The sequence below is a fragment of the Centroberyx gerrardi genome, chromosome 9 (genome assembly GCF_048128805.1).
Source record: "Centroberyx gerrardi isolate f3 chromosome 9, fCenGer3.hap1.cur.20231027, whole genome shotgun sequence".
NCBI lineage: Eukaryota > Metazoa > Chordata > Actinopteri > Beryciformes > Berycidae > Centroberyx > Centroberyx gerrardi.
This window is the reverse complement of record NC_136005.1, coordinates 19,337,487-19,362,649: the sequence shown is the minus strand read 5'-3', so window position 1 is coordinate 19,362,649 and position 25,163 is coordinate 19,337,487. Positions and strand designations below refer to the sequence as shown.

Sequence of the window (25,163 nt, the reverse complement as noted above, 5' to 3'; positions counted from 1 at the left end):
CTATCTAGACATTTCTTTGTAGCACTAATTGTGTCTACATTCTTGACCGCTTCATCAGACAACTGCACTAGAACTAAGAATTCAGAACAGTATATGCTGCTTGTTTACTGCGATCAAGATAACAAGGGCAAGTCTCTGAAATAACGAAGGCTGAGCTGATGCAGAAAACATATTTTCCATTTTAATGGTGTTTAAGTGTGGAAGCTAGAAGAGAGATTGCTTGAAAAATGTAACTAAAAAGATCGGATTCACTGGGATCCAAATGGCAAGGGTAGCTGTTGGGTATGATGACGTTCCTTTGATGTGTGCCATAACTAGCTTTAAGCTCAGCTCTAGTGCATCATGGCTGCATCCTGACTGATGTGAGTATTCCATATAGATGAGGGCCACTTTGTCGCTTGAGCCAACTGTACCTTTAATTTGAAATTCTCTAATGTCTGAAATGGGATAACATTAAAGGCCAGGGTCATTAGCGTATTGTAGTATTTGCCCATAACTCTGTGAGCCGGACTGTCATCTCTTGGAATGTTGTCATATTCATCAATGCTCCGCATAATGGGATGAGAAACTATTTACATATCGGATCAAAATTGCCAGAGGAGAGCATTAATTATTGAAAAACTGACAAAATCAAAAGACCAGCTTTTTCTACTACATAGTTTGTTGTCTGTACAGACTGAAAGGCACTTTATGCCCAGTAAACATAATTATCTCAATTTTAAAGACATTGCAGACTTTTTTTTTTTTCTTTTTTTTTTTAGAAAACATGGTCTACACAAAGGCAAAAGCATCTTCTGTCACAATGGCAAAATGAATATTTGCCCTTCATGCTGTACATCCCCAATGGGCTGTAACAAGCTTCTGAGAAAGGAGTGGTCCAGCCTCTGGAGAGCGTTACTACCTACAGTAGACATTGTGGAGCTTTGTTTGTGTGTCAGGCTACCGATGCTGTTAGCGGACTAACTCTGAATGAATGAATTCTCTCCTACAACAGAAACTGCATCATACTGATGGATGTCATTGAGCTGAGACTTGGACTGAACTGATTCAGGTCATTATTGAAAACAAAACAGTGTGCTAACAAAGAAATAGACACAGCAAGGTTTGTTATTGTACACATTCATCCCACATAGTACAATTTTTTCACTGTCAAATATCTATGCATGATGTTATTAATGACAGCATCTATTAAGATAAATGTATTCAAAAGAGCCTTGAATAACATTCTTCCTCCGGTGTGATAAGAAACATGAGACATCCGCTTCAGTTTGCATTGTAATCTCTAGATTATGAGACGTACTGTATATTTATCTATGCAGATTTAAATATGGCTACATTTTCACCTAAAAACTTATTTCACTGCAATAGTTGTGGTACGTGTATAGGTAATATTTTTTACCACTAGAAGTGTCATAAACACCACCTCACTATTTGCAATGGCATTGCACACTGGAACTGTTGGATTTAACTTGAATTATTTAATCTTTACCCAATTAATTTACCCATTAAAATTTCATCTTAATTGTATTTTCCTAACCGTAATCCTAAAATCAGTTGGTATAGAAAACAAATGTTGTGAGCTGCTTTTCCACTGATCCACTGTTTATTTTATGGCCAGTGCTACATTTTAAGATGTCATAAAACATATGTAAAAGTACTTACATTGTGGTACAATCATGTCACTGCTGATTTTCAAACTGCCTCAGACACAGTGTATCTCAGACAAATGCAGGCCCTTGTTTAAACAGACCCATAATGGTTGATAATGAAGTTTGTTTTACAGCACTGCCCCAGTATATAAATTAGATGCACTGGCAATAGGGACAATCAGGATGTACTTTGAAAATGCATACAGATACATTTTACTGCATTTTCCCCCACCACAGTGTCATCCCCTCAAGCTGCCAAGAGAGTGTAGGGGGGTGAATTCATGAGGGTCTTCTGTAATAGGCTGGCACATATACAGGCACAGCCTGTGGAACCTTACACGCTGCTGAAGCTGGTCTTGGCATTGCTTTTGGCAGCTATGTGGTTATGTGCTCTTGCACTACACATTCTTTCAGAAAAAAGAAAGTTTTAACTAGCTGGTCTTACCACTCCTTTATAAATGAGGAAGCCCTTGGCATAAATAGATCTACATGTTCATTTGGTATATTAAGAGAGGCACACAGTTAAAGAGTGTTCATTACAATTGTAAATTTCTGCCCTAGGGCCCTTAGCCCGGCGCTAGATTACATGAGGTCTATGCTCACGGACAGCGCCTGGCATCTGATTGAGGGTCCAGTGCAGCTAATTAATTTCATTAGAAAGTGAAGTCATCTTCTAGCAGGAATTAATATTTGGAGCGTCATGTTGCTAATTTATTTCCAGATTTAATTAGCTCAGAGAAGAAATGTTGCTTGGGCAAGAGGACTTTTTAATTATCAGCTTGGATAAATTTGAAAATGTTGATGCCTAAGGGTTGAGTTAATTAAAACCTGCATTATTTTAACTTTAATTAGCTCCCATCTTTGTTTTTCTTCACCATATGGCCATGTCCTGTAGTCAAATTTAGTTAATTAAGCTAATTAAGCTAATCATTTTAATTACTCAAGACAATGTGATTGGATAGAGGATGACTACAAGTTTATAGCCAAGTACTTGTTTTTCATTAAGTTGAAGGGACAGAGTTATTTCTGATTGCAGTTGGCAAGCATAGCAGAGTAGTTTGGGAATGTGACAGCCTCTGAGATATTAAGGCTGAAGTCTAATTGCATTCCTTGATAATAAAAAAATCTTGTCACCAGCACAACTCTTTTAGAGGAGAAATGGTTTACTACAACATCTTTAAGCTTTCCACTAGTTTTAGCTCGCATGCTGATGTGAGCCCCTTGTACTCCATCAGATTAAATGATGCCTTCGCTTACTTGGGTTTAAAGAGGTTGAGCATCACAATCCCTGTCCTCTTCCCTATCTGGAGTATGTGGCAGATGCATCACTGTTTGGAGATAAAGTAACTATTGGTTAGACAAACATCCTGCCTCTGGATGTAATATCTCCTGATATATATAAAACATGTGATACCTTTATGTCTGGCTTGTCTCTTTTGACCAGGCCAGGGTATGAAATTGAATTGTAATTGGGTAATAGGCCTTAGTCTGTAGTTGTTGGTGGGGTGAGGATGCTGCCCTTCCCCTTCTTGACCCCAGAGTGTGGGATGGCAGGGTGTGGGTCTATGTGAGCTGCTAGCAGCTGTGCATCAGTCTGGACACAAGCTGGGCCCATCCAGAAGCCAGGCCTAGCTGACAGATGCAGAGGCTAAACCCAATAATGAAATAATACTGGGAGACATCATGTCCGTGGTTTCCATCATTGTTAAAAGATTTTGGTACCGAGTACCCCCACTTAGGTAATTTGTTTCCATGTATAATCCTATTGCTCACTATTAAATTAAACCAACTGGTCATTTCAGTTTGGAGCCTATAAATAAACTGGTTGCTATGTGCATGGGCAGTATGTGGGACGTCTCATCTGATTAGAGGGGAAGCACTTAATAATTTGAACTGAAAAAGGTGACCTTCAGTGTCAGGTGACCTCAGTGGTCTGCCACACATATGGCCCCAATGGCAGCAGCAATATTACTAATGTCTGTTCCTAATGTATTTTTACAATCCTCATCTAGGACCACTCTCCACAAATTGTTTTGGACAAACGTTGATTTGTTGTGAGACGGTAAAGTGTGCAGCCAGCTAGAATTGTTTACATGGTGGAGAGCAGCAATGTCCAGGACAACGGATGCGCTGGTCAAGAGAGATGATAGGCCCCTCTCTGCTTTCATCAGATTGAGGCTAGTTAGTCATCAGAGTGTCTGTGCTTGGGTCATGGCCAGCACCGGGGGGGAGGAGCCCCCGGCCGTCTCGTAGTCGCACTGTAACTTAGAACGCAATACGAGATCGGAATTAGTCACCACGTCCCTACCAGGCGTTCACCCACTTTAGTAATGTTTCTGTCACCACCTGGGTACTGTAAATGGTCCTGTCTCTCACAACAGCAGCTCACTTGATCTTTTTTTTTTTTTTTTTTGAGTAGTAGCTACACAAAAAAAACAATAAATATTTCACATTCAAGAGTCCATTTCTCACCCCGAGACCATAGACTTTTTCATAAAGTAGAATGAATGAATGGTTGCATGTAATAGTACAGAAGGCTGTCCACTATATTTTGCTGAGAGGTTTTATGTTGAAAACCCAGTCTAAATGGGTAGTAGAGGCAATAATGATTTTTTTTGCCCATCTCCAAAGGCTTGCAATGACTTTCTATCTGCCCCTGGCAACTGAAGTACAGACATTTGCCTCAGCAGAAATTTTGAATTGAATCTGACTTAGACAATTCCCAGTGTTTACCAAAATATATTTAACGCACACCCCAGACACCAAATGTTAAATCAGTCTGAGGTATGTATCATTCTGACAGGCCCAAAAAAAGCTCCAAAGACACTGATATGTGGTCAGTCCTGTGCAATGCATGCTGTAAACAAACCCGGGTGGAAATGCTGTAAACAATTGATGACAAAAGTTTTGCTGTGATGGAATTGCAAGGCACACACACAAACTGAAGACTCTTGACTCTTGGTGTTTTAGATGGAGCTTAGATTCACCTTTGAACCGTCTTGCAGACAGTGGGAGCCACGATGTTAGCACAACCCGATACTCAAGCACTCATGAACTGCCAGTTGGTGTTTGCATAAGCTAAAAGGCAACCATGATGAGCTGACTATTGGAAACTGGTATGCCCTTTTGAACTAATCTTTAATTTTAGTCTGTTACTGTATTTCTCTTGAGAAGATGCTTGTCACATTGAGGGGAAATAGTTGCAATGTTTGTCCTTCAGGTACCTTAAAAATGGCTGGTCTAATAGCATTGTTAGCATTCCTTGTTGAAAGCAATGGGTATTGCCTGCCAGTAGCATAACAGCATAGCAATAACATGCTAGCTTGTGTCCATGTTTTAATGCGGAATGCTAACAATGATGCTGTTTGTCAATTCAGATGCCAGTTCAGCTTCTTTCCCCACAATGTAAGAAATGTCTGTTACTGTTTTGCTTTTACTGGAAAGCCCATTGAGTTTGCTTAAATAAAGTCTGACTATTGTACAAGAAACGGCTCTTACTGTGTAAAAACCGCCATTCTGAATCGAACTTCAGGTGTTCTCCATAAGTTGAAGCTGAATTTTATTGTCCTCACATAATCACCTTTAAAAACTAATTCTTGTTTGGCTCACTGTCCGATCTAAACCCCTAAACCAGGCAGGGAGAGCTCAGCGAGAAGCAGCTTAATAGATTTAGGTGACAGGAGGGAGACAGAGAAGCCTCAACCAGCAGAGAGCGAGGAGAGCATCTGCTCAAAGGCCACCTCCCCACGCCCGGATCACCATCTCCAGAAGAACTCGGGCATGGAGCCTCCATCCCAGCTCCACGCTAATTCCATTGCCCCCACCACACGCAGGCTAATTAAGGCCATGCATTTATTTATGACTGAGCTCATTAAACAGGGAAAAAGATGGTCGCCGCTCCAAAAACACATTAGTCCCCGAGGAAACTGCCTGTGAAGTCGCTCTCCTCAGGCTGTTTCAGGTCACAGATTCTGAATCTTTGTGACATATGAAGAAACAGTGAGCTGTAACGCTAAAAAAAAAAAAAAAAATCAGTTCTGAGGCGATGAAGTGATGGTGCAGGACACTCTTCGGGGGCTATTTGAAGCTGCTTGAACTGGTCCCATAATTACATGTATAGGTCATGGGCTGGGGGATGAAATGAAATACCACTTACTTCTTGTTTGTATTTTCTTCTTAGGGTAATTCTATTGTACTGTACATTAAGAGAGTGCTCAGTTTTAATAATATGACAACTGAAGCAAAAGAAATGGGCACTTGGGCAAAAATAATAATGATGAATACACAGTAGAGTGCTAAAACTCAAAACTTATATGAACACAAAAGTGAACTCTGGCACCTCCATGCACACATGGAGACCTCCCACCACGCATACACACACACACACACCACACCCTTTGTGTGTGTGTGTGTGTGTGTGTGTGTGTGTATTACTGCGGTATTTAAATTACAATGTTGATATAGAACTTTAAAGGGAGACTGTAGTGAAGAATTTAGGATTTAGGCAGTGTACAGTTATGAAATCAAAGAGAGAGGATATCTTTCAGGTGTATTTTCTCTCTCTCTTTGTCTCTGTCTTTCTCTCACTGTGTGTGTGCATGTGTGTGTGTGTGTGTGTGTGTCTGAAGAGAGGGCGTAGACAGAGAGATCTTAAGCAGATCCTACTCCCTTCCTTGTAATTGCAGAGATAATTCCAAATCATACAGACCTTTACTGAGACAACTGGCAACTTGATTTAGTGCTCTTTAATGGTTCCAACTTTAAAGACTCTGAGAAATTCCTCATGTTTCTACTTTCTGCGTTTAGCACCTTATCTAGCCTGGTAACATAACTGAAAGACAATGAGATATCCGTCTTGTGTTTTATTCTTTTATTTAGACAAGAAGCCAGACTGAAGCAAACGTAAGATGCAAGGAGCAGACCTTTCGTCATTTCTCTTTTTCTAACGAGCGTTGGGATAATATTTGCTGTATGTTGGAAAGATTGCAGGCATGCAGGGGCTAAAATCAATGCACAGGATACCCGCTCAACATTTCATTTTAGAATGGTTGATAAACAACAGCATTTGGTGACCTTTTGGTGTTCTTATGGGGGATTTAACCCCCTGCTCAGAGCCGCACCATGCTGGTGGCTCCGACAGACAAGAGCATGATGGTGGAGGAACTCAGATGGGACTGTCTCCAGACATTACAGGAGGCCTGTGCAAGTGATGATATCATATGTTGAGGCCCTCTGATTCACCGGACAGAGCGAGCACACAGAGTAAGACCCAGAGTCAGACAAAGGTGTTTTTACGTCGTCATCCAGGGTCACAGACAGTGTGTACGAATCCATTGTGTGTTGTGTGTCTATGTGTGTGTGTGTGTGTGTGTGTGTGTGTGTGTGTGTTGGGAAGGGGGGGGGGTTACTCTCCACTCTCCATAGGACTCTGTGACTAAGATGCTTTCAACAGCAGGCAAACTGGTTCTGCACTTACTGTGAGAGGAAGCACTGAGTGTTTAGAGTACTCAGCCCGCTTAATGCATTATTATTGTTACTACATTCTTGAGCAGAATGGGGAAAATGGAACAAGGAATTCTTTTCAAGAGTCCAACCAGTAAAAAATGTGGGCTAAATATAACATGAATGTTGACTACTTCATTCCTTTTGCATTTATGCTTATTTTTTCAATTACAGCAGATAAAGGCCCTCATGTGTTTCATATTTTCTTGTGAAATTAACATTTCTTTTAATGGAGAAAGTACTGCAATTAGTCACTAATAAAATGACCAAAGGTTTTAATCTTACAGTAGTTGTTCCTGATATTATTATGATATGGAAGACCCAAAATTCCCAAATACAAGAAGGGACATATTTTAGGACATGTGAAGTAAAGTTTTCTATGTGAAATCGTGAGAAGATTTATTTACATATTTGTTTTGTTAAGAAATAATGCTGCATCCTGTAAATGTTTTCCACTTTCAGTAAACATGGGCTTTGGAAGAGTCCTGGAGGGCAGGGGTGCTTTTTTTTCTCATTGCATTACGAGTGCATTTCCACAATGAAGGACGTCTCAGCGTAAAGTGAGCCTTTTGTCGTCAGAAGGTAACCCTTTTAACAGTAAAAAGCAATGCCTTAACAGTGCTCCTTGCACTAGAGTTCACAGCATACATAATGGAGAGGATAGTGTTACCTACTACTTTAGGGCAAACAAGACTGCCCTTAATTGCCTTACCAATATTTGCATGTCCCCCTCCGTGTTATTGAACACCCTGCTAAGTAACTGAGCACCCTGGCAGAAGCACTATTTTAAGTTGTTTGTGGATTCCTTGGGCTGAAACAAGACAATAACGAACCAGATTTCACACCATAATGGTCATCTTAAGGGCCTCTGAGTTTCACTGGAAGCTTGTACCCATTGACTGCATACCACACACATTCACCAACATTTAGACCTGACCCTGATGTTAATCAGTGATGGCTTTTCTCTAAGTAAGATATTTCTAATATACAGCATTTCATGTTTAATAGCCTATGTTTAATCAGTAATGTGGACTCTTTAGTAACATCTAATGGCAGCCATTGGAACTACAACAACATCGGCAAACGTGTCTTTCCTCCACAAGTCAAAAGCCCCAGCTCTGGGTATGTGTGTGTGGGGGGGGGGGGGGGGGGGTTTAGGGGTAGCCTCTTCAGTAGGTGTGCTCCTTAATTTGTGTTGCTTTGTTTACCATGTTCGGGCCTGCGTGCTCGTTTCTGTTTTTGTTTATGTCTGTTGCAAAATTCAAAATAAAAAACATTTGAACTAAAAAAGCCCCAGCTCTGCCCCAACCTCTCCCTCCCACCCCTCCTGTGCTACGGTGGCCTGAAATTGACAGAAAGTATGAACTGGCGTATTCACAACAGACACCAGCTAGCCAAGTAGCGGTACAGTTCAGAACTGTCAAGTGAAGCCGTAACATATCCCATTGCAAACTGTTATAAATGAGTTACAGAACTATCATCTATAAAGTCAAATAAAAGATGGAATCAATAGCTAGCGATGCTATGTTGTCAGCTAACCCAGAGGTGTAGCAGCTCAAGCTGTAGCTAGCGCTGACCAACTTTACCCAATACCGTTTAGCCGCTTGCTAGCAACGGGTTGTTTGTGAGCATACTGCTTGACAGATTCTTATTTATGCACAGCGAAGCTGTGGCAAGCTAACGTTTGCTATGTTACATCAGCATGAAACGTTAGCTAGCTAGCTTGTGTGCTAACGTTAGCTACATCATAGGTTGCTTACCTGTTGTTTACCTGCTTAACTGTAAGGCCAACTCCGCAATCGGTCTTGGTCCTAAGCTCCCTCCACTTTTGAAATGCTGCAGCTATGTTCACTCAGGTTTTGGAGCAGGCTTTGTCACTGGCCTTTTTGGCTTCAGAATGAGGCTTTTTAGGCTTCGTTGCAGTGGTGCAAATAACACTGAAAGAAGTTTTGAATGTAAGGGGAGCAGTTCTGGGTGAGAGAGTGTCTGACCTGAATTTGGTTCCTGATGGACACATTTTATGCCTTGGGAAAAATACTTGCCTCCTTACACAAGTTTATTCCAGTTCCATTATTAAGTTTGCATTACGACTACTACTATGTCATCGCTGCTGTCTGCAGAGGGGGGAAGAAGTGCAGTCTTCTTCGAGTGATGTAAAACAGTACCAAGGGACTCAAGGGGTCGCCAATGTCATCAAGTTTCAAATTCTACTGGTAGCAGCTTTAATTTAGCAAACTAACATTTTTGTTCCTGTTAATTAGGTTAGCTAATGTCAGCTATGACTCACATTAGCTACCATGCTAACTGAATGCCACCCTAATTGAAATCGCTGACTAAACTAATAATATTAATATTTAGCCATCCTTTCCCAATTCCAACATGAATCAGCAACTTCCACAGCAGCACATTATTGCTCCTGGTCCTCTTCTCACTTTATTTTTTTCACCCAATCCAATCCATTTTTATTTTTTTTGCCTGCTCTGACTTTCCTGATGGAAACTGAAAGAATCCTGATCCGTTTCCCCTCAAAAAACTTTTTTTGCACCCCCAAACACAAAATATTTTAGTCATTTTGCTCCAGAATAGAATCGTGGCAGTTTCAAGTTAGCAGCCAACAAGAACCAAAATGGCCAAACTACAAATAAGAGAACAGCACCAGCTGTGGTGCCAAGATGGTGCCCTAATACCAGATTTGTTTACATTTATGTCAGTTGTTTTAAGACTTTTGTCACTATAAAATTGACTGCACTGCGCTTATGATACAAGGACTGATAGTATAACATGAGTTTTAAACATATGCTAAAAATGTAAAACATTTCACTTTAATCTGAAAATATGTGAAGAGATGTTTTTGATCATCAGGTCATCTCATTTAAAAGTCTATGTGTATTATTGATATATACAATATGTATATGTGTCTTTGATGTAGGCTTTAACAATGGACAGTATGTCCACGTACATCCCGAGCCTGACATGGAGGGAGTAATACTTTCCAGAGTCTCCTTTTTTTCCTGACGATCCAAGCCAGCTGGCTTACAGCTTATTAATGACAATGCAGAGTTTAGTTCCACTGCACTCATTGTAATGGTAAATTCATGTAGCATTTGGAAGCACTGAGGCCTGTGTTACAACTGAGGAAAAAAGCATTTGAGGAGAAAAGACTTGCTTCTTCCCAGGTCTCGATACTCTTTGTTGTACAATGAATAAACCTGTAAAAAGCACATGAATTCATGTCATTATCAGAAAGGGCTCAGAAGGTGGCGTGTGTATTATTTCTGAGACAATAACCACAAAGAGAAGAAACTAGTTTGGCAGTAACTGAGATTTCTAAATAGAAAGTCATTGGCTTGGTAACAGCTTGTCATGCATAACACAAGATGCATCTATTCTGCCATAAAAATCAAGCAAATTATTTTCTATCACACCGAGATAAATAATGGTCAAAAAGTTGCAGCAGAATGAAGACGTAAACTAATTACAAATAAATATAAGGTGACTGTTCATAAGTAATCCAGTTGTGGTGCATCACCAGAGTCCCCAGTGGGAGAGAGAAGGAGCTCAAGTTGAAGCAAAGTGATTTCCCTCAGGCAGACATGCCATTTAAGTGTGCTCCATTGTTGTGGGTGAGATCCATTAGCCCTCACTCTGGTATGGCACATCAAAGCAAATTCTCACATATGGATTATGTGTAAATGGTATTTGAAAAAAAAAACAAAAAAAAAAAACTAATTTGAGTGAGTCTGAAACAGCAATTCAGATTGTTCAATAACTTGAGTTTGAAAAGGCAGACATCTGTGAATGTGTGTGCGTGCGCAAGCGTGTGCATCTGTGTGCACGCGCATGTGCACAGCTTATGTATATTTATGTGTGTGTGTGTGTGTGTGTGTGTGTGTGTGTGTGTGTGTGTGTGTGTTTGTGTGTGTGTGTGAGTAAACAGCTTAATGGAACCAAGCGGATTTCATAATGGAAAAGGCCACCATACTGTAGCACGGCATAGTGTTGTTATGATGTGGATTACCGAGGTCACTTTAAAGGGAAATCAAACCCAAAATCAACTTAAAGGATAATTCCTTTTTTTAATGTGATATTTAGAGGGTTCTTTGGCCTGAGAGTAGTCTAAGAACCAGGTGAAACTGGAGCACATGGTTCGGTTATCTAGTAATCACCTCAGAGGCATCAACTAAATTTGCTCCATGAATGAGAGTCATAGGGGCAGCTGTAACATGTTTATAAATCATAAATCATGGTCAAATCATCTTAAAAGACCTTAAATCAACAACAACACTTAAGCTAAATGAGGATGATGGTTTTGAAACATTTTGCAGTTATTTACTGCAGTATTAGCGCCGGCTGTTTATGTTTACATATTATAGCTATTACCAAAGAAACAAAATTCCAGTTTTAACTGGTTCTTACACTCTCTATCCAAAACACCATTTGAATATCACATGCAAAAATAACTGGAATTATCTCTTGAGACTTGTGTTTCTGGTCATTTTGTTTTTCGTTAAGTCTGACAACCAATTTTGTGCATTTGCAGTGAGAACATTCTGCTCACATCTCAAAGGCTGTTTTCTAGAAGTTAAAAACCTCATCTGTGATGTAGGAGGGGGGTCTTTCCACTTTGACACCACCTACAGCTCCCACTCAGTGCCACATGGAGGGGCATAAGGGGTTAGGTGTAAAAAAAAAAAAAAATCATTTGTAGCATTTATTTTGTTAAAGAAATGGCATTTATCCACCAAAATATTATCTTTAGTTTACAAAAGTAAAATGTTCATTTTCTTTATTTTGCTGCCAACTTTTGCTGAAGTGTTCTACTTTACAGGAATCTTTGTTTTATCACTCTGGGTTATCACTGATGTGGTTTACATTTGTCAATGTTGTTTGTCACCTCAAAAAGGAGTAGCTAGGCCTGCATGTAATATCACTCATTCTTTATCAATAACTCAAATAATTAAGACAAAATAGGTGACCTTTTGACTGAGTATACACAGAGATTTCTTGAACGGTAGTCAGATCCCAAAGTAATTCAAAACACAGGTTCATTATGCTCCAACTTGCATGCAAATAAAAACAAAGCATTTACAGCTTGAAAATACTTGTAAAACTCATGTTTAAAAGATTAGGGGATCACCGTGTTTGGGGCGTTGTGCTTTGGGAGGTTGGAAGGAATTCAAAAACGCTGGTTGAAGAACGTATTCAAAAACAGATCAATTTCTCCTGCTTTGCAAGATTTTTGTAGCATTGAAATTCCATTTTCAATTATGAAGTTTAAGTTATTCTATTTACTATTCTGTTTGGGTTGATTTTGCGTTAAAGTCATATCCCACATACCAACATCATTTCAATGACACCAACAGGCTTGTGAGGAGCCCAGGCTCCACAGATAAGCGCATCAACCATTACTGGGTTCCTCCTTCAGACCTATTAGGTCTTGCAATGACTTCAAACACCAATTTGTTCTGCAAATAGCCCATTCAATTTGTGCCTGCCAAAGAGAGACACCTCTCTCACTCTCTGCAGTAATTGAATCTTCAAAGGGACATTTTCCTCTATTTCTGTCAGGCATTAGAGTGATGAATAGCAAACGGTCATTTGAACAGAAAGAGAGGATACATGTTTATCCATTTTCAGTTAGATGCTCATCATGAGCATTGATGATTGCTAGGCTGGAAATTGAATGGCAACACTGCAGTATTTTGAATATTAGTGCAGACACAAGTCACATACTGATATCAAGCCTTTACATGAAAGTTAAGTCCTTGGGCACTTGGCAAATGGGATCTTATATTCTATTGTGACATAAAGACACTTCTGAAATGCTTCATTGGTAGTATGAATGGAGTGGCCACAACATAATGACACTTACTTTGCTTTAGAGATATAAAGTTTTAATTATGTGAACTAGAATTCTTAGCACTCATAATTACAAAATCTATAAACCCAAGTTTAGCACATAATAATTGTCTGTCAGTACTGGCTTGCTGCCTGTAGAGGTTCTGATGCTTGACAGTAATGGCGGACACCAGGAATTTAAGGAGGCTTTTAAATCTTCAATATTTTTTTTTATTAATTAAATACACCATACTGGAGCAAATGTCTCGGAAAATATCACAAATAAATTTCTCTTTCATTCAGCATTTATATGTTGGTGAAGATCTCTACATTACTGACTATGAGCATCTTTCTTTAGTTTGCCATGGGTTCAGGTTTCAGGGGGAGGAGTACGGATCGGGCCGTGTGTAGAGGGGAGAATGTACTGTAGCCACGCCTGGACAACGACATTTACATGCATACTGTACATACATGGTAGTTTTACAAATACACCAAGAGTGTTCATGATTTGTTTTCCACAAAAAGCCACAGATTTTTTAAAACCCCAACTTTTCGATATATACCACCGAAAAAAAAACAAAAAAAACACATTCCCCTTTACAACACTTAAAATATAGAAAGTGGAAACACCATGTTGTTGGGGAAATGAGGATAGAAAAAGAACAGAGAAAAATGAAAAGGTCCCGGTTTCCCCAAAATGTCTTTAAACAAATGTACGAATGCAGATTTGAAAAGCCTGCATTCGTTTTAACCTCATTTGTCTTTTTCTCTTTCCCTCACTTCGCCCAGAACATCCTCTGTGTGTTGTTCAGTTTTGTCGTCCTGAAGAGTCCCTTGGGTTCTGGTCAGTCTCCTTTTATTCCAACGTCACGGAGTCCTCAGTATCCCAGTTCAGGTGCATTAAGTGCAAGTATCCACCCATATTTGGGGAAAGCCAAGATCGAAGGCTGAGCGCTGGATATGGGTTGCAGAAATAATATGAGGATATTGGTAGATGGGGGAGGAGTCCTGGGGCAAGGGCCTGGGAGCACAGCTAAAAGGCCGGGGTGCTGATCCACGTTGTCTTGGGTGACAATGAGTAAGGGCTAAAATGAAGGCACACATCCTGCTTCCTGCACAGCTCCCGCCTAACACACCTGAACAGTGGGAGATAAAAGTAGAACATCAAATGGTGCAAATTTGGGGTAGAGTGACAAAAGGTTAGATGACACCAACAACAAAAGAGCGAAGCATCGGCTCACAAAATATTTCAAACGATTCCTGTGTGCGATAAAGATTCCATCAACTTTTCGGCAGCTCCAGTAAAGCCCCTCATTTAATTTATTGATCAGCGAGGCTTTTGAAACCATCTGGTGCCCCATTTACTTTGCATTAACTTAAAAGCGCATTCATGAAGTGATTCTCTTTTGTATAATTATAACAATGCTCTAACATAACTGCGGGAGGTGTTAAGTTCCCGTGAAACAGGAAAAATGCAGGGGAGTAAAGACAATTATCTGTCTTGGTTCCACCAGCGTTCAGACCAACTTTTTCATCTTTCTTTTTTTTTTTTTTTTTTGCTTTCTTTTTTTCTATGATTCTAAGGGGCAATTTACTTTTCCCTTCATCCCTCAAATCACTAGGAGGGCTTCAGTCTATTAGTAATTGCAAACTCCTACTTGGGGGCTAATTAAAGTGACTGACGCTGGGAGGGTCTCATTCCCCTGGGTCAAAGCAGCTCCATATGAGAAAGGTAATTTGTCTGTCCTGAACAAAGAGATTAGGAAGAAGCTGGGAAGAAAGCTTAATAAATGAGCATCAAATGTCCTATGCCATGAACGCAGACAACACCAATTATGTCACTGTGAAATCGCACATAATCAAAACAATGGTCAATAGACAAGCCTGTGTTTCCGTATGAGCAGTGACTGCTTCATTTTCTCTAAACGCCGCTTCCCGTTTTCCACCGCGTTCCCGCGCTCCGTCTCCCTCTGCCTCTCTAAACCAGCCTGTGTTTCTATGCTCAATTTATGTTGTGCTGTTGAAGATACATAAGGTATATTGATTTTGAGAAGCTCTCACCGCAGGCAGTTATCCTACTGTAAGTCTATGTGATTTGAGGGTGTCCAAATACAATTTTTGTAACAGCTAAAAGAAATGAAAATCTTTATCTAATAAAGTGCTTCACCGGCAAGATAATTCAACTTATTTCACAAACAGAGATAACAAAAGCATCCTGAGACTGCTCCCACCGAGGGAGGTGTCTCTGTTTATTTAATAATTCTCTCTCCGCTATAATTAAAGCACCAGGGCCAATATTCAGATTGCATTTTAGCATCAATAATTCAGCAGTTTTCACTACAATTGATGTTAGTGCATAAATAAACAATGAGGCCTCATATTTACTGTGCCAGCCATGGTACAAGAGACATGGGGGTGGGAGTAAGGACTTAAACAGACATTTAAAATTAAGCTAGATAATGCAACGGCTTTCAATTTAAATGTGAGGTGCTCTTAGAGCTCTTAGAGCTGATTTGTAAAAGTGACAAGCCCTTAAAAGGCCTGTGACGTGTGTGTGTGTGGGGGGGTGTTAATGGAGTTCTACCTCTCCTCTACTCACAAACCCACTCAAGGTGAAATGCATGCTCCCAACAATATAATTCCTCTTTCAGTCAGAGTCTGACACACTCAAAAACACCTTCTATATCTCTCTATGCTGTGTGCAGACAAGGTATCAATAAAGCTCCTTGTTGTGAGGCAAAAATGATTATATCGCCTGCTGGCAGAATGAAGCTATCCTGAAGAATGAAGTTATCCCTCGTATATGATTAGGCCTTCTGTTTTGCTTTCACTGGAGGCATCAAGATCAAATCAGGGGAAGCCATGATGACAGGCTTCATGATATACTAGCTGCAGCTCGGTGTCTGTGTTCAACCTCAGGCCCTGTATACATATTTTTGGCCTCAGACTAATAACTTAGAGCAGGTGATCCCAGTCACGTCGATAGAGCAGTCAAATGCTATTTTAAAAACGTTGTGCTCACAGCAACACACGCTGTCATTTCTCAACACAATTGTACGTCTAGTTTGGGGACACCAAATAAATTCAAAATGCGTCAAATACGCTCAGTCTGCTACAAAAAATCGTTTCCCCATGTTTGGTGTTGACGTTTAATACAGATCCTCTGACCGTACGTGCTCCAACAAGAATGATGGAAAAATCTATTGCTTGTCTAAAATTAAAATTCATCTTTGGTCTGTAAGATTTAATATCTATTGCATGCCTTGCAGTAAAGATGAATCAATGACATCAATATAAACAGAATGAAAAATGTTGCCGTGGAAATTACAGATTTTTTCTTCTGCTAACGACTCCTGTTGACTGATGACAAGCTTTTAGTGACTGTCCTTTTCGGTGAAGTTATGATCTGATCCTTTTAATACTTTGAAAGGAGACCACAAAGAACTTTCGGGTCGGCCCCAGTCATATTTCACCCATACGGAGCGGGTTTCCAGACCGACGAGTGGCTCTTACCTTCTGGTCGGGCAGTAGTGGGTTTGTCTGCAGTGAACTCAAATGGCCGTTGATGAGTGCTGTGGGTCTGTCGTGTTCGCAGAACAGGCTGCCGTTGATGTAGTGGAACCGGTCTCCAGGGACCAGCCGGTTCCGGCAGGTGGAACATGTGAAACACTGTAGGGGGATACAGAGAGAACCTATCACACACAGCCCCCCGGACCACAAGGCAGCGCTCAATCCTATTATGTAATGATACCTTAGAGCAAACACACACACACACGTGCCCGCGCACACACATATACAGAAATATAATTCCGAACATGTGTGTGTGTGTGTGTGTGTGTGTGGAGGGGTTGGTGGTGGTTTAGAGTGGAAAACACAGGTACAACCAATTAAAACCCAAGTAATTATTATAGGACTTATTTTAGCTGTTAAGTAAAATGTCCTTGAGTTAGTCCTCATTTTCAACACTGGTGCTTTACTGCTTTTTCATAAAATTCAGACTCTTTCATCGGCCCTGCACCACATAGCTTCCTACTGTGTTTCTTAAAAGAGTTTGGTAGATCTTTGATTTACAAGACAACCAAGTCTTTCAAATGAGCCTTGACATTGAAGTTATTGACCATTAAAGACATGATGATGCTAAATTTACAAGAGCTATAAATCCCGTTATTGTGTGCTATGTGCACAGCATTCTTACGTAGTTATAAGTGTCACAGAAACATCTCGCTGAGTTTACCTTCAGATGGTACACGTTGCCCTGTGCCCTCATCACCAGTTCACTGGCTGGAATGGACTGACCACAGGCGCTGCAAGCTCCACTGTTCCCGAATAATCTGAGAAAGGGGAAGAAGAAGAAGAAGAGCGGGCGTTATGGAACAGCTGCATGCATCTGCACAGGATCAACCGTGTGAAATGGACTTTTTCATTCACACGTTTGGCAGTTGAGCATGCCTCTGAATGAAAACTGATATTCAGTGCTAAGTTCAATATTCTCCAGCTCCTGCTTAAAATGGGTTCGTTCCCAACCTTAAGGGACTACAAAAGGTACAGAGACAGAGGGGGGGGGGGGGGGGGGGAAGATGAGAAGAAAAAAAATCCATGAGGAAATACAAAATCATAGCAATACCAGGAAACAAAATGAAACATCCAGTACCCTGCTCTCCACAAGCATCTAGCACCCAAACTGCATATTACTTTTGGTGCACATTTTTTTGCAACCTAATAATAACCTGGAACATAAGCAATCAGGACCTAAGAGGATTTGATTGTACATCTAGGCGGAGACATAGTGCTTTTGCCATTAGGACTCCTGCGAATGCTCTGTCAGTGCCGTGTTTCCATTAGAAACCCGTAGCTACTCGGGTTGATATATAATGTGCATGGGTTAACCTTTTCAATCATGGTGTCAACACTTTAGATTTGCTTCTGCTCATCTCTTTCGTCCCTAACCTTCTCTCTCTCTCTTTCCCTCTGCCTCTTGATAATGAAATGCTTGCTCCAGCTTCCCTTCTATCTTCCTTCTGAGTCCACAATTTAGATTACTTCATCTCGGTGAGCAGCAAACTGAATGAAATTTCGATTTGAGCAGAAAGTAATTTACTGGGATCTGGACCCATTTGTCATCATATCTCACCGGGTGTTTGCTCTATCACTGCACTTTTCCTAAGCAATCAAATAAGACCACGGCATCTGACATGCTCGGGAGAGAGGGGGAGAGAGGGAGAGAGGGATGGAAAAAGAAAGGGATAGGGGGAGTGGTTAACATCGGTGTGTGTGAATCAGATAAAGTTGTTTGGCTAAAAAAAAATTAATGAGAAAAGGAGGGGGAAAAAAGAAAAAAGTGTTGTAAGAATAACAATTTTTCTTCTGTTCAGACATTCTGAAGGACTATTTTATGAAAGCGTTTCAACAAATCCATTCATATCTACAATACTGAAAATTAATACAAAGACTGTGAAGAGGGAATAAATGCTTCTCCTATCCTAACCGTAGCCCCATGCAGTTGTTGAATATATTGACGGAACAACAAGCGAGAACTCTTTGCAAAGGGACATGAAAATGGCTTTCAATAGGAAAGCCTAAGAAGAAGCAAATTTTGTCTTGGCATCAATTGGAAGGGCTCCATCAAAACTCAATTTCAGAAACTAATTAACTGGAGACTGTTGTCACAACATTGCCAATTTTGTGCTTTAGCTGGGACAAACATGATGCCGGAAATGAACACATAGCCTTTGTTTTAAGAGTATTGTGTTTATGCTATTTGTGTAGAAAACGCAAACAGCTGCACTTTTGTGCATTTAAAAGGCCACCCCCCCCCCACCCCCCCTTTTTGGACTTCCCAAAATTCAAAGTTTGTTCAAATTCAAAATATGTGCACATGTTGAAAGCTGAGCGCAATGTAATTTATTCCACTACTAATTTCCCCTGTGTGAATGTTTTTGAGAGCTGTTGAAACAAAGAAAGACTACAGGAGATTTTCACCACAGCCCTTCTGTTTCACCGCTGTGTGCTACTCATACCAGGTTAATTATTTTACCAGGGGATAGCTCCTGATAGCATGTGATTTAAAGAGTCGACGCCTTTAGGTGCTCAATTAAGTTGCTATCAGTTTGAACTTGGACTCTAATGGCCTCTTCTTCCATTGAACTACTGTGCTGGGGTGAAGAAGAAACCCCAGGTCAGTATAATTAAGGCCGGGGGACTCTTTAATTGCAATGACACTTCTGGTTTCAGCTTTTCTTCCCCCCAAATCAGTGATTGTTTCTCAGCCTTCGCTTGTAAGATCATTTACAGACGTTGGAGGATGGCTTTGTCAAGTAATGTGGTGAATGCTGCCTTGATTTATTTGTTTTTCCCTGTCTACATTGGGGATCTGACTTTGAAATACTACAACTAATGTCTTTCATTAAATTAAAAAAACACAACCAAAAAAAAAAAAAAAAACAAATTTGGAGCTGTCTGCTGTCTATAGGCAATGACTATTGGATTTCATTTCAGCACTGACTGCCAGGTGAAATATAGCATGGCTTGCTGTTAGGCTGTCTGGTAAATGCAGACCTCATTCACCAAGGCCTTTGAGCAGGGTAAAATTACCCCACAACAATGATTTCTGCAACACAGTCCATTAAAAATGCCTCTCTACATCAGCAGCCAAAGCACCTTAAAAGCACTAGGCCATATTGATACTGAAGCGGGGCTTTGCATAATGGCAAGAGCTGCATTAGAGAAAGGGTGGAGGGGCTGGGGAGGGGAGGGGGAGATTGTGAGGATGAGGGAGGGAGGGAGGGAGGGAGTGTGGGTTTGTGTTTGTGTGTGTATGTGTGTGTGTGTGAGTGCGTATGTGTGTGTGTTTGCGTGTGTGTTTTGGGAGGAGGGGGGTAGAGGGGGGTGGGGGAGGTGTGTGTGTGTGTGTGGGGGGGGGATCAGCCAAATTACACTTGGTTAATTCAGAGTAACAGATCTGGCCCCAAGTGAATTGAAGGCCTTGAATTAATTCTGTTATGACAAATCAAGATAAACGTTTCCCCTAAATTGCATGCGATTTAATTAATTTCTGAGATCCCGGTTTTTCCTGGCCTAATAGTTCACATTCTCTTGTGCTGTCATAGTGCTTGAGTGGGCAGACTTCAAAGTGATATTAAATAACCAACTATTAGATTTACCTCACACGTTCTATTGGAAAAGTGCCATTTAATTACCTAGGCTTATTCAATTAAGGGGACAGCATTTTCCCTGAATCCAGCAGCCACATGTAAATTAATTCTCCCTCTACTAGCAGCCCACACAAATAACACCACCTCCAGCTTAAAAACAACATGATCCTAAACAGCAAGCGCAACTTTGGCTTTAACTTTGACGCTGAAGCTGGCGAAAGCCTCGGTGGCTGCATGGCGTGGAAACAGAGAGACGGCGCTCGTCCTGTGGTGTTTGTGGCATGTGAATATCCCTGCTTGATTGATGGGAGATGGGTATCATCCCAGGCCAGGCATACATCCCATTAGGCGTGATGTGATGCATTTCAACTGAGGCGTCCTGATCAATCAGATGAGCATTTTCATATCGGTTGTATTAATAAAAGTTTGGAGCTACAGCTTAAAATGTATATGTCATATGGGCAGTTTAGCAATCTATCACAAAAATGAGTCTGCCCCTTTAAGATGAGGGGGGAAAAACAGCGGCAACTGGCCTTCGCAATAATCCCTCTTCTCTATCTGTCTTTCTCTCTTGCTCTCTCTCAAAAGCCAATTTGGTTAATTAAATGTTTTGTTTGCAATGTGGCTCTCATTCATTTCGGACACGTCATTGGGAGCGGATACAAGCCAGGGACCAGATCTCATTAGATAAAACCCATCAGGACTAAAGGAAATGGAGGGGGACTATAATTAAAGCATTTAATTGTGTAGACTCACTGTCAGATGTCCCCCCCCCCCCCCCCTCCTATCCTTATCTCTACAGAGATCTCATGCTTCCATAATATGCGTTTTAGCTCTTGCACCAAGCATGCTCTCATTACAAGTGGAAAGGTGTATCCACATTTCCCCCCTTCCAATTTTAATTAGGTTATAGTCCCATTATGAATGAAGTACCCCATTGACTTCCTCATCCTTTTTATGAGGTGGGTGGAGAGCGCACAGGCACACTTTAGATTTCGAATTATCCGTGCAGATTTAAAAGCGGTGTTGCATGTTCACGTTCGCCTAGTAAGTCGATTGTGGTACAGTCCCTCCTTTTAAATTAAGAAAAATTTTAAGTGTACTCAAACCCAAATACATGTATTAAACAAAACGTGCTTAACTTACAAAGACTGAAAAACTCAAGTTGAGGACAGAAATGTCTTGAATAAATATAGCAATAAGCTTACGTCTTGTAGAAAAATAACCAAAACAGAGAATAGGGTTGAAATGAATGCCGTGTCTGTTCCTTTTGCACATCGCAAAGGAAGCATATTGAACTTTGCCTGCACTTCTTGCTCAGTAAAAGCTGTGCCTTGTCCTTCCAAGGGTCAAATTGTTGAATGATCAGACGGTCACATCAGACTATTCTACATTACCAGGATGAGAGTGTCATCAATAAGCTCTGGTTAGGTGTCTGGCACACCTACTAGAATATTTAAAAAGGCTCTCTTTGCTAATTAAATGGTCCTTTTCTCTTATAGAAAAATTACCAAACCAAAAGTGAGGGGAAAAAAATAACAAATTCCACATGACAAAGGACATCTGTGCCTAACCCAAACACTTTATAGAGCAATCATAAATCCTACATGACCTTTTTCCTCTCCTTCAGTTGACCATGAACGACAAACAGACATGCAGATGGCCTGCAGAGCGACTCTTTTGCCTTGCGCTCTGTCAACATGCCAGCGTGTTTGACCTCTTTCAGGATAGTCCAGGGAGACTTCAACCAGGATATTTTAATGAGCCCTGATGATGTTAGTGCAATTTGAGACACATGTTCCCTAGAACTACACCCAACCTTGCGGATCACTGCATGACCAGCAAAAATATTTGTGAACCTATCCCTGTTCTTTGTTTTCTTTTTTCATTTTTGACTTTCAGATTTGATAATAAATTCAGAGGCTTCTGCAAGTAAATGTTATTTGGTTTCTGACAAATGCATTTTTTTGTTGGAAAATTCATGTGAGATGCTAAATAAATAATCTAACTTCTACTGTAGCATTAAGGTAATCTTTAGATAATCTGTGATAATGACAATCCATGATAATCTTTTAAAAAAAATTAGAGCTAATCTAAATAATGCATGCATGCAAGGTCATTTCCTCACCTGATATAGTCGTTTCTACAGAGGATCATGCCACTTTTTGTGTAGCATGATGTGCCTATTTCGCCCAGCTGGGCCTGGCAGCAGGAGCACTTGAGGCATCGGCTGTGCCAGTAGCTGTCCATGGTGTAAAGGAGGAAACGGTCTGCGATTTTGCCCCCGCACCCTGCGCACCGCTTCCAGGAGAGAGAACCTGCGCCCACCGGTGGTGGCTGGGTGCTGCCTCCGGGATTCACCATTGTCCCTAAAAACACACACACACACACACACATATAGAAGAGATGATTTTGACAGCCTGCCTGTTGCACATGTCACACCCAGAAGGTTTCACATCATACTTTTATCAGTTGTTTAAAGCATTGTATTTTGTACACAATGGGGTCAGCGCCTAAAATGGGTCACAGGTCTGTTGGGTGTCTGTGTGACACGAGTGATAATGTAAAAGCCACGGTAAACTTTTCAATTATCATAATGAAAATATCAGGCCTCTTGACGTGCCCTCGAACGCCTTGTTGCATCACCGCGGTCTTTGAACGGCTGCAGACTGCAAATTGTACAGCAGCACAATAGCTGATCTCATTAAGGGAACAGTTCCGAGTCCTGTCCTGCTACAAGAGAGCTACGAGTCATTTAGTGAACTAATCTGCCCTTGATCTCTGTCTCGTCCCCATGCTGTTGCTTCATTGGACCTCTCATGATGAATGTCTGTTAACTGATAACACCGGGGGCCAGAGGAACAATTATGCAGCACAGGCTTTTGTTGAGCTGTCCTAAGAATTTCTAAATAGCACAATACTTCGCCACACGATTCATCACTCTATTGCACTTTGGAAAGCTGGGAAGCGGTGGTTATTGCAAGATGCAAACAGACAGAAACAGTGTACGAATATAAAAAGACATGTCAAACAGTTTGGGTCAATGTTTACCAACACTTGATGCTACGCAGGCCTACACCATCCCCAATGATGACTTCACCTAACGCATGAATAAGATCTGTCTCGCAACTAGAAACCAATATTCAGCATTTAAGGACATCCTACCTCGTGTGGCTTAACAGGGCAGACAGCCCTGATACACTATAGGCCTGCTGAAATGCTGTAGGCTTCCCTGTCTTAGGCTAAGTGTTATAATCTATTAATGCAATGCAGGCATTTGTTTCACCCACAAAATTAATGTGGGCTCTTTCAAATGTAATCCTCTCCAATTTGGTCAGGCAGGCTACATGCCTGGCTAAGCCAAATCTTTGTTGAAAGGCAGGTAGGCTAATTAGAGGAGGAGGGGGGGAAGAGAGGGGGTGGAGGAGGGGAGGGGGGGCACAGAGAAAAGCATTCAGTAACCCCATTAGCGATGGCTCTTAGGGACAAGCTATAGCGTACCTTAGTGCTGATTAAATCTAAAAGGAGATGAATCAAAAAGCCGACCTGAAAGTGACTCCCTAGATAAATAAGACGGACCATCGTCAAGTTTCATTCAGAGAGAGGAGTTTTTTTTCTTCTTTTTTTTTTTTGCGGAGGGATTGGGGGGTGGCTTTTAACTTAAATGGGCTAACTCAAGTAATTACACGGCCAGGCAATTTGGGCACTGAGATGAAGTCGTGGAAATAGAAAAAAAAAAAAAACATATCAGGCATCCAAGTGCTAAGAGAGCCTGTCCGTTATATAGCTGCTGCTTTTCTTTTTAATGGAAAAAAAAAAAAAAAAGCAGGAGTAGAAGAGCTTCTACTGCCAACGAGCTACTGTAGCATCACATCGGTCTTATCGTGGGGCTAAATGCATGAAGAGGGATAAGGAGGCGGGGGATAATGTCGCAAGAATAACACAGGCTATCAAATATCACCGCTAGCATTCTTAAAAGAAAGAAAAAAACACACACACACATACACACACACTAGCCTTATTGGATCAAGTAGGATCAACTAGGCAGAGAATAGCTTCCAGTGTAATCTATCTATAATTAGAATACATTTTAATGAGTCACCATGCAACATCTAGCTGGAATAACAATGAGCACCCACCTCGTTTGTCCCTTTTAAGTGTAATGGTTGTGAAGTTAAATTACTTGGACGTGAGCAGACTGGGTATAATAGGCTGTAACAGTCCCAAAAACTACAGGTAAGCAAAGACTAGCGCGCACAATCGGCCTCCAGTTCCCTGCAACAGCGAACCTCAGTGAGGACTTCAGCTCGGATATTCACTGGCAATAAGCGAAGTACAAGCAAATGGAGTTATCAGATAGTATTTCCACCGGATCGGTCCCGTTTTACTGTTGCTTTAGTGCTCTTTTTTCGCTGGAACAAAAGGAGTCCATTGCAAGACGTAATTACAAGTCTACGCATGCTGTAATTTCCTCAAACCGAGAACTGAGTCGGCCTGTTTTGGCAAAAAAAAAAACGAGGCTGCCAGCGACGCATAAGACTATAATTGACTGTCCTCTGGTCTAGTCTCTGGTCCCGTTAGTTGCTTGTTCTACATGTGTCGCTGACAGGAAGAAACCTCCAGTAAAAACCCCTTTTAGGTGCATGACGTAAGTCTCGGCGCAGCCAATCGACGCGCAGTCCATTTAAGCGGAATAACAAATCCAGCCAATGGGAGGGGAGTGAAATTGACTTGGACACGCCGAGGAGAGGAAAAGGATGGAAATGGTGCTGAATGGTCAGAGCGGGTCCGTGGAGCTCCAGAGGAAACGGACAAGAGGCGAGTGTCAAATGTGCACACTCCAAAATATGAACAGTGACAGCTTGGAAAGGCTGCAAAATAGCAGGGAAAACCGAACTCTAAAGAAATATGGTTATAATATTTTTTACAGTGACTTAAAGTGCGTCTGCGGTACTTGATTTTATAGTGACCTTATCATAATTTATTGAATTTTTATTTTAATCCCCTATGGTTTCACTATAAT

At 41.0% G+C, this 25,163-nt stretch overlaps 2 protein-coding genes across 2 annotated transcripts in view; one reads left to right on the top strand and one right to left on the bottom strand.

The window, feature by feature from the left end:
• The window catches only part of LOC139932449 (uncharacterized), a 71,430-nt gene extending 64,571 nt beyond the window's left edge, over window positions 1-6,859 (top strand). Inside the window, exons 6-7 of the mRNA XM_071926238.2 lie at window positions 5,284-5,478; window positions 6,762-6,859. Of these exons, the coding sequence (XP_071782339.2) occupies window positions 5,284-5,478; window positions 6,762-6,859 (293 nt within the window). The remainder of the gene's footprint in view (window positions 1-5,283; window positions 5,479-6,761) is intronic.
• A 6,150-nt stretch (window positions 6,860-13,009) lies between these two features.
• lmo4b (LIM domain only 4b) lies at window positions 13,010-24,709 on the bottom strand. Its single transcript, XM_071926236.2, has 5 exons — window positions 24,280-24,709; window positions 22,269-22,509; window positions 17,224-17,320; window positions 16,503-16,658; window positions 13,010-14,125 (listed from the first exon to the last, which is right to left on the bottom strand). Exons 2-5 carry the CDS (start codon window positions 22,502-22,504, stop codon window positions 14,117-14,119), a joined length of 498 nt encoding a protein of 165 aa, XP_071782337.1. The 5' UTR covers window positions 22,505-22,509; window positions 24,280-24,709; the 3' UTR covers window positions 13,010-14,116.
• Window positions 24,710-25,163: the final 454 nt, after the last annotated feature.

Coding starts and splice junctions, on each gene's coding strand:
- lmo4b (XM_071926236.2), bottom strand. CDS start 22,504: ATGGTGAATCCCGGAGGCAGCACCCAGCCACCACCGGTGGGCGCAGGT. Junction 17,321..22,268: donor TGTAGAAACGACTATATCAG/GTGAGGAAATGA, acceptor CCCCTTTCTCAG/ATTATTCGGGAACAGTGGAG. Junction 16,659..17,223: donor GCAACGTGTACCATCTGAAG/GTAAACTCAGCG, acceptor ATCCCCCTACAG/TGTTTCACATGTTCCACCTG.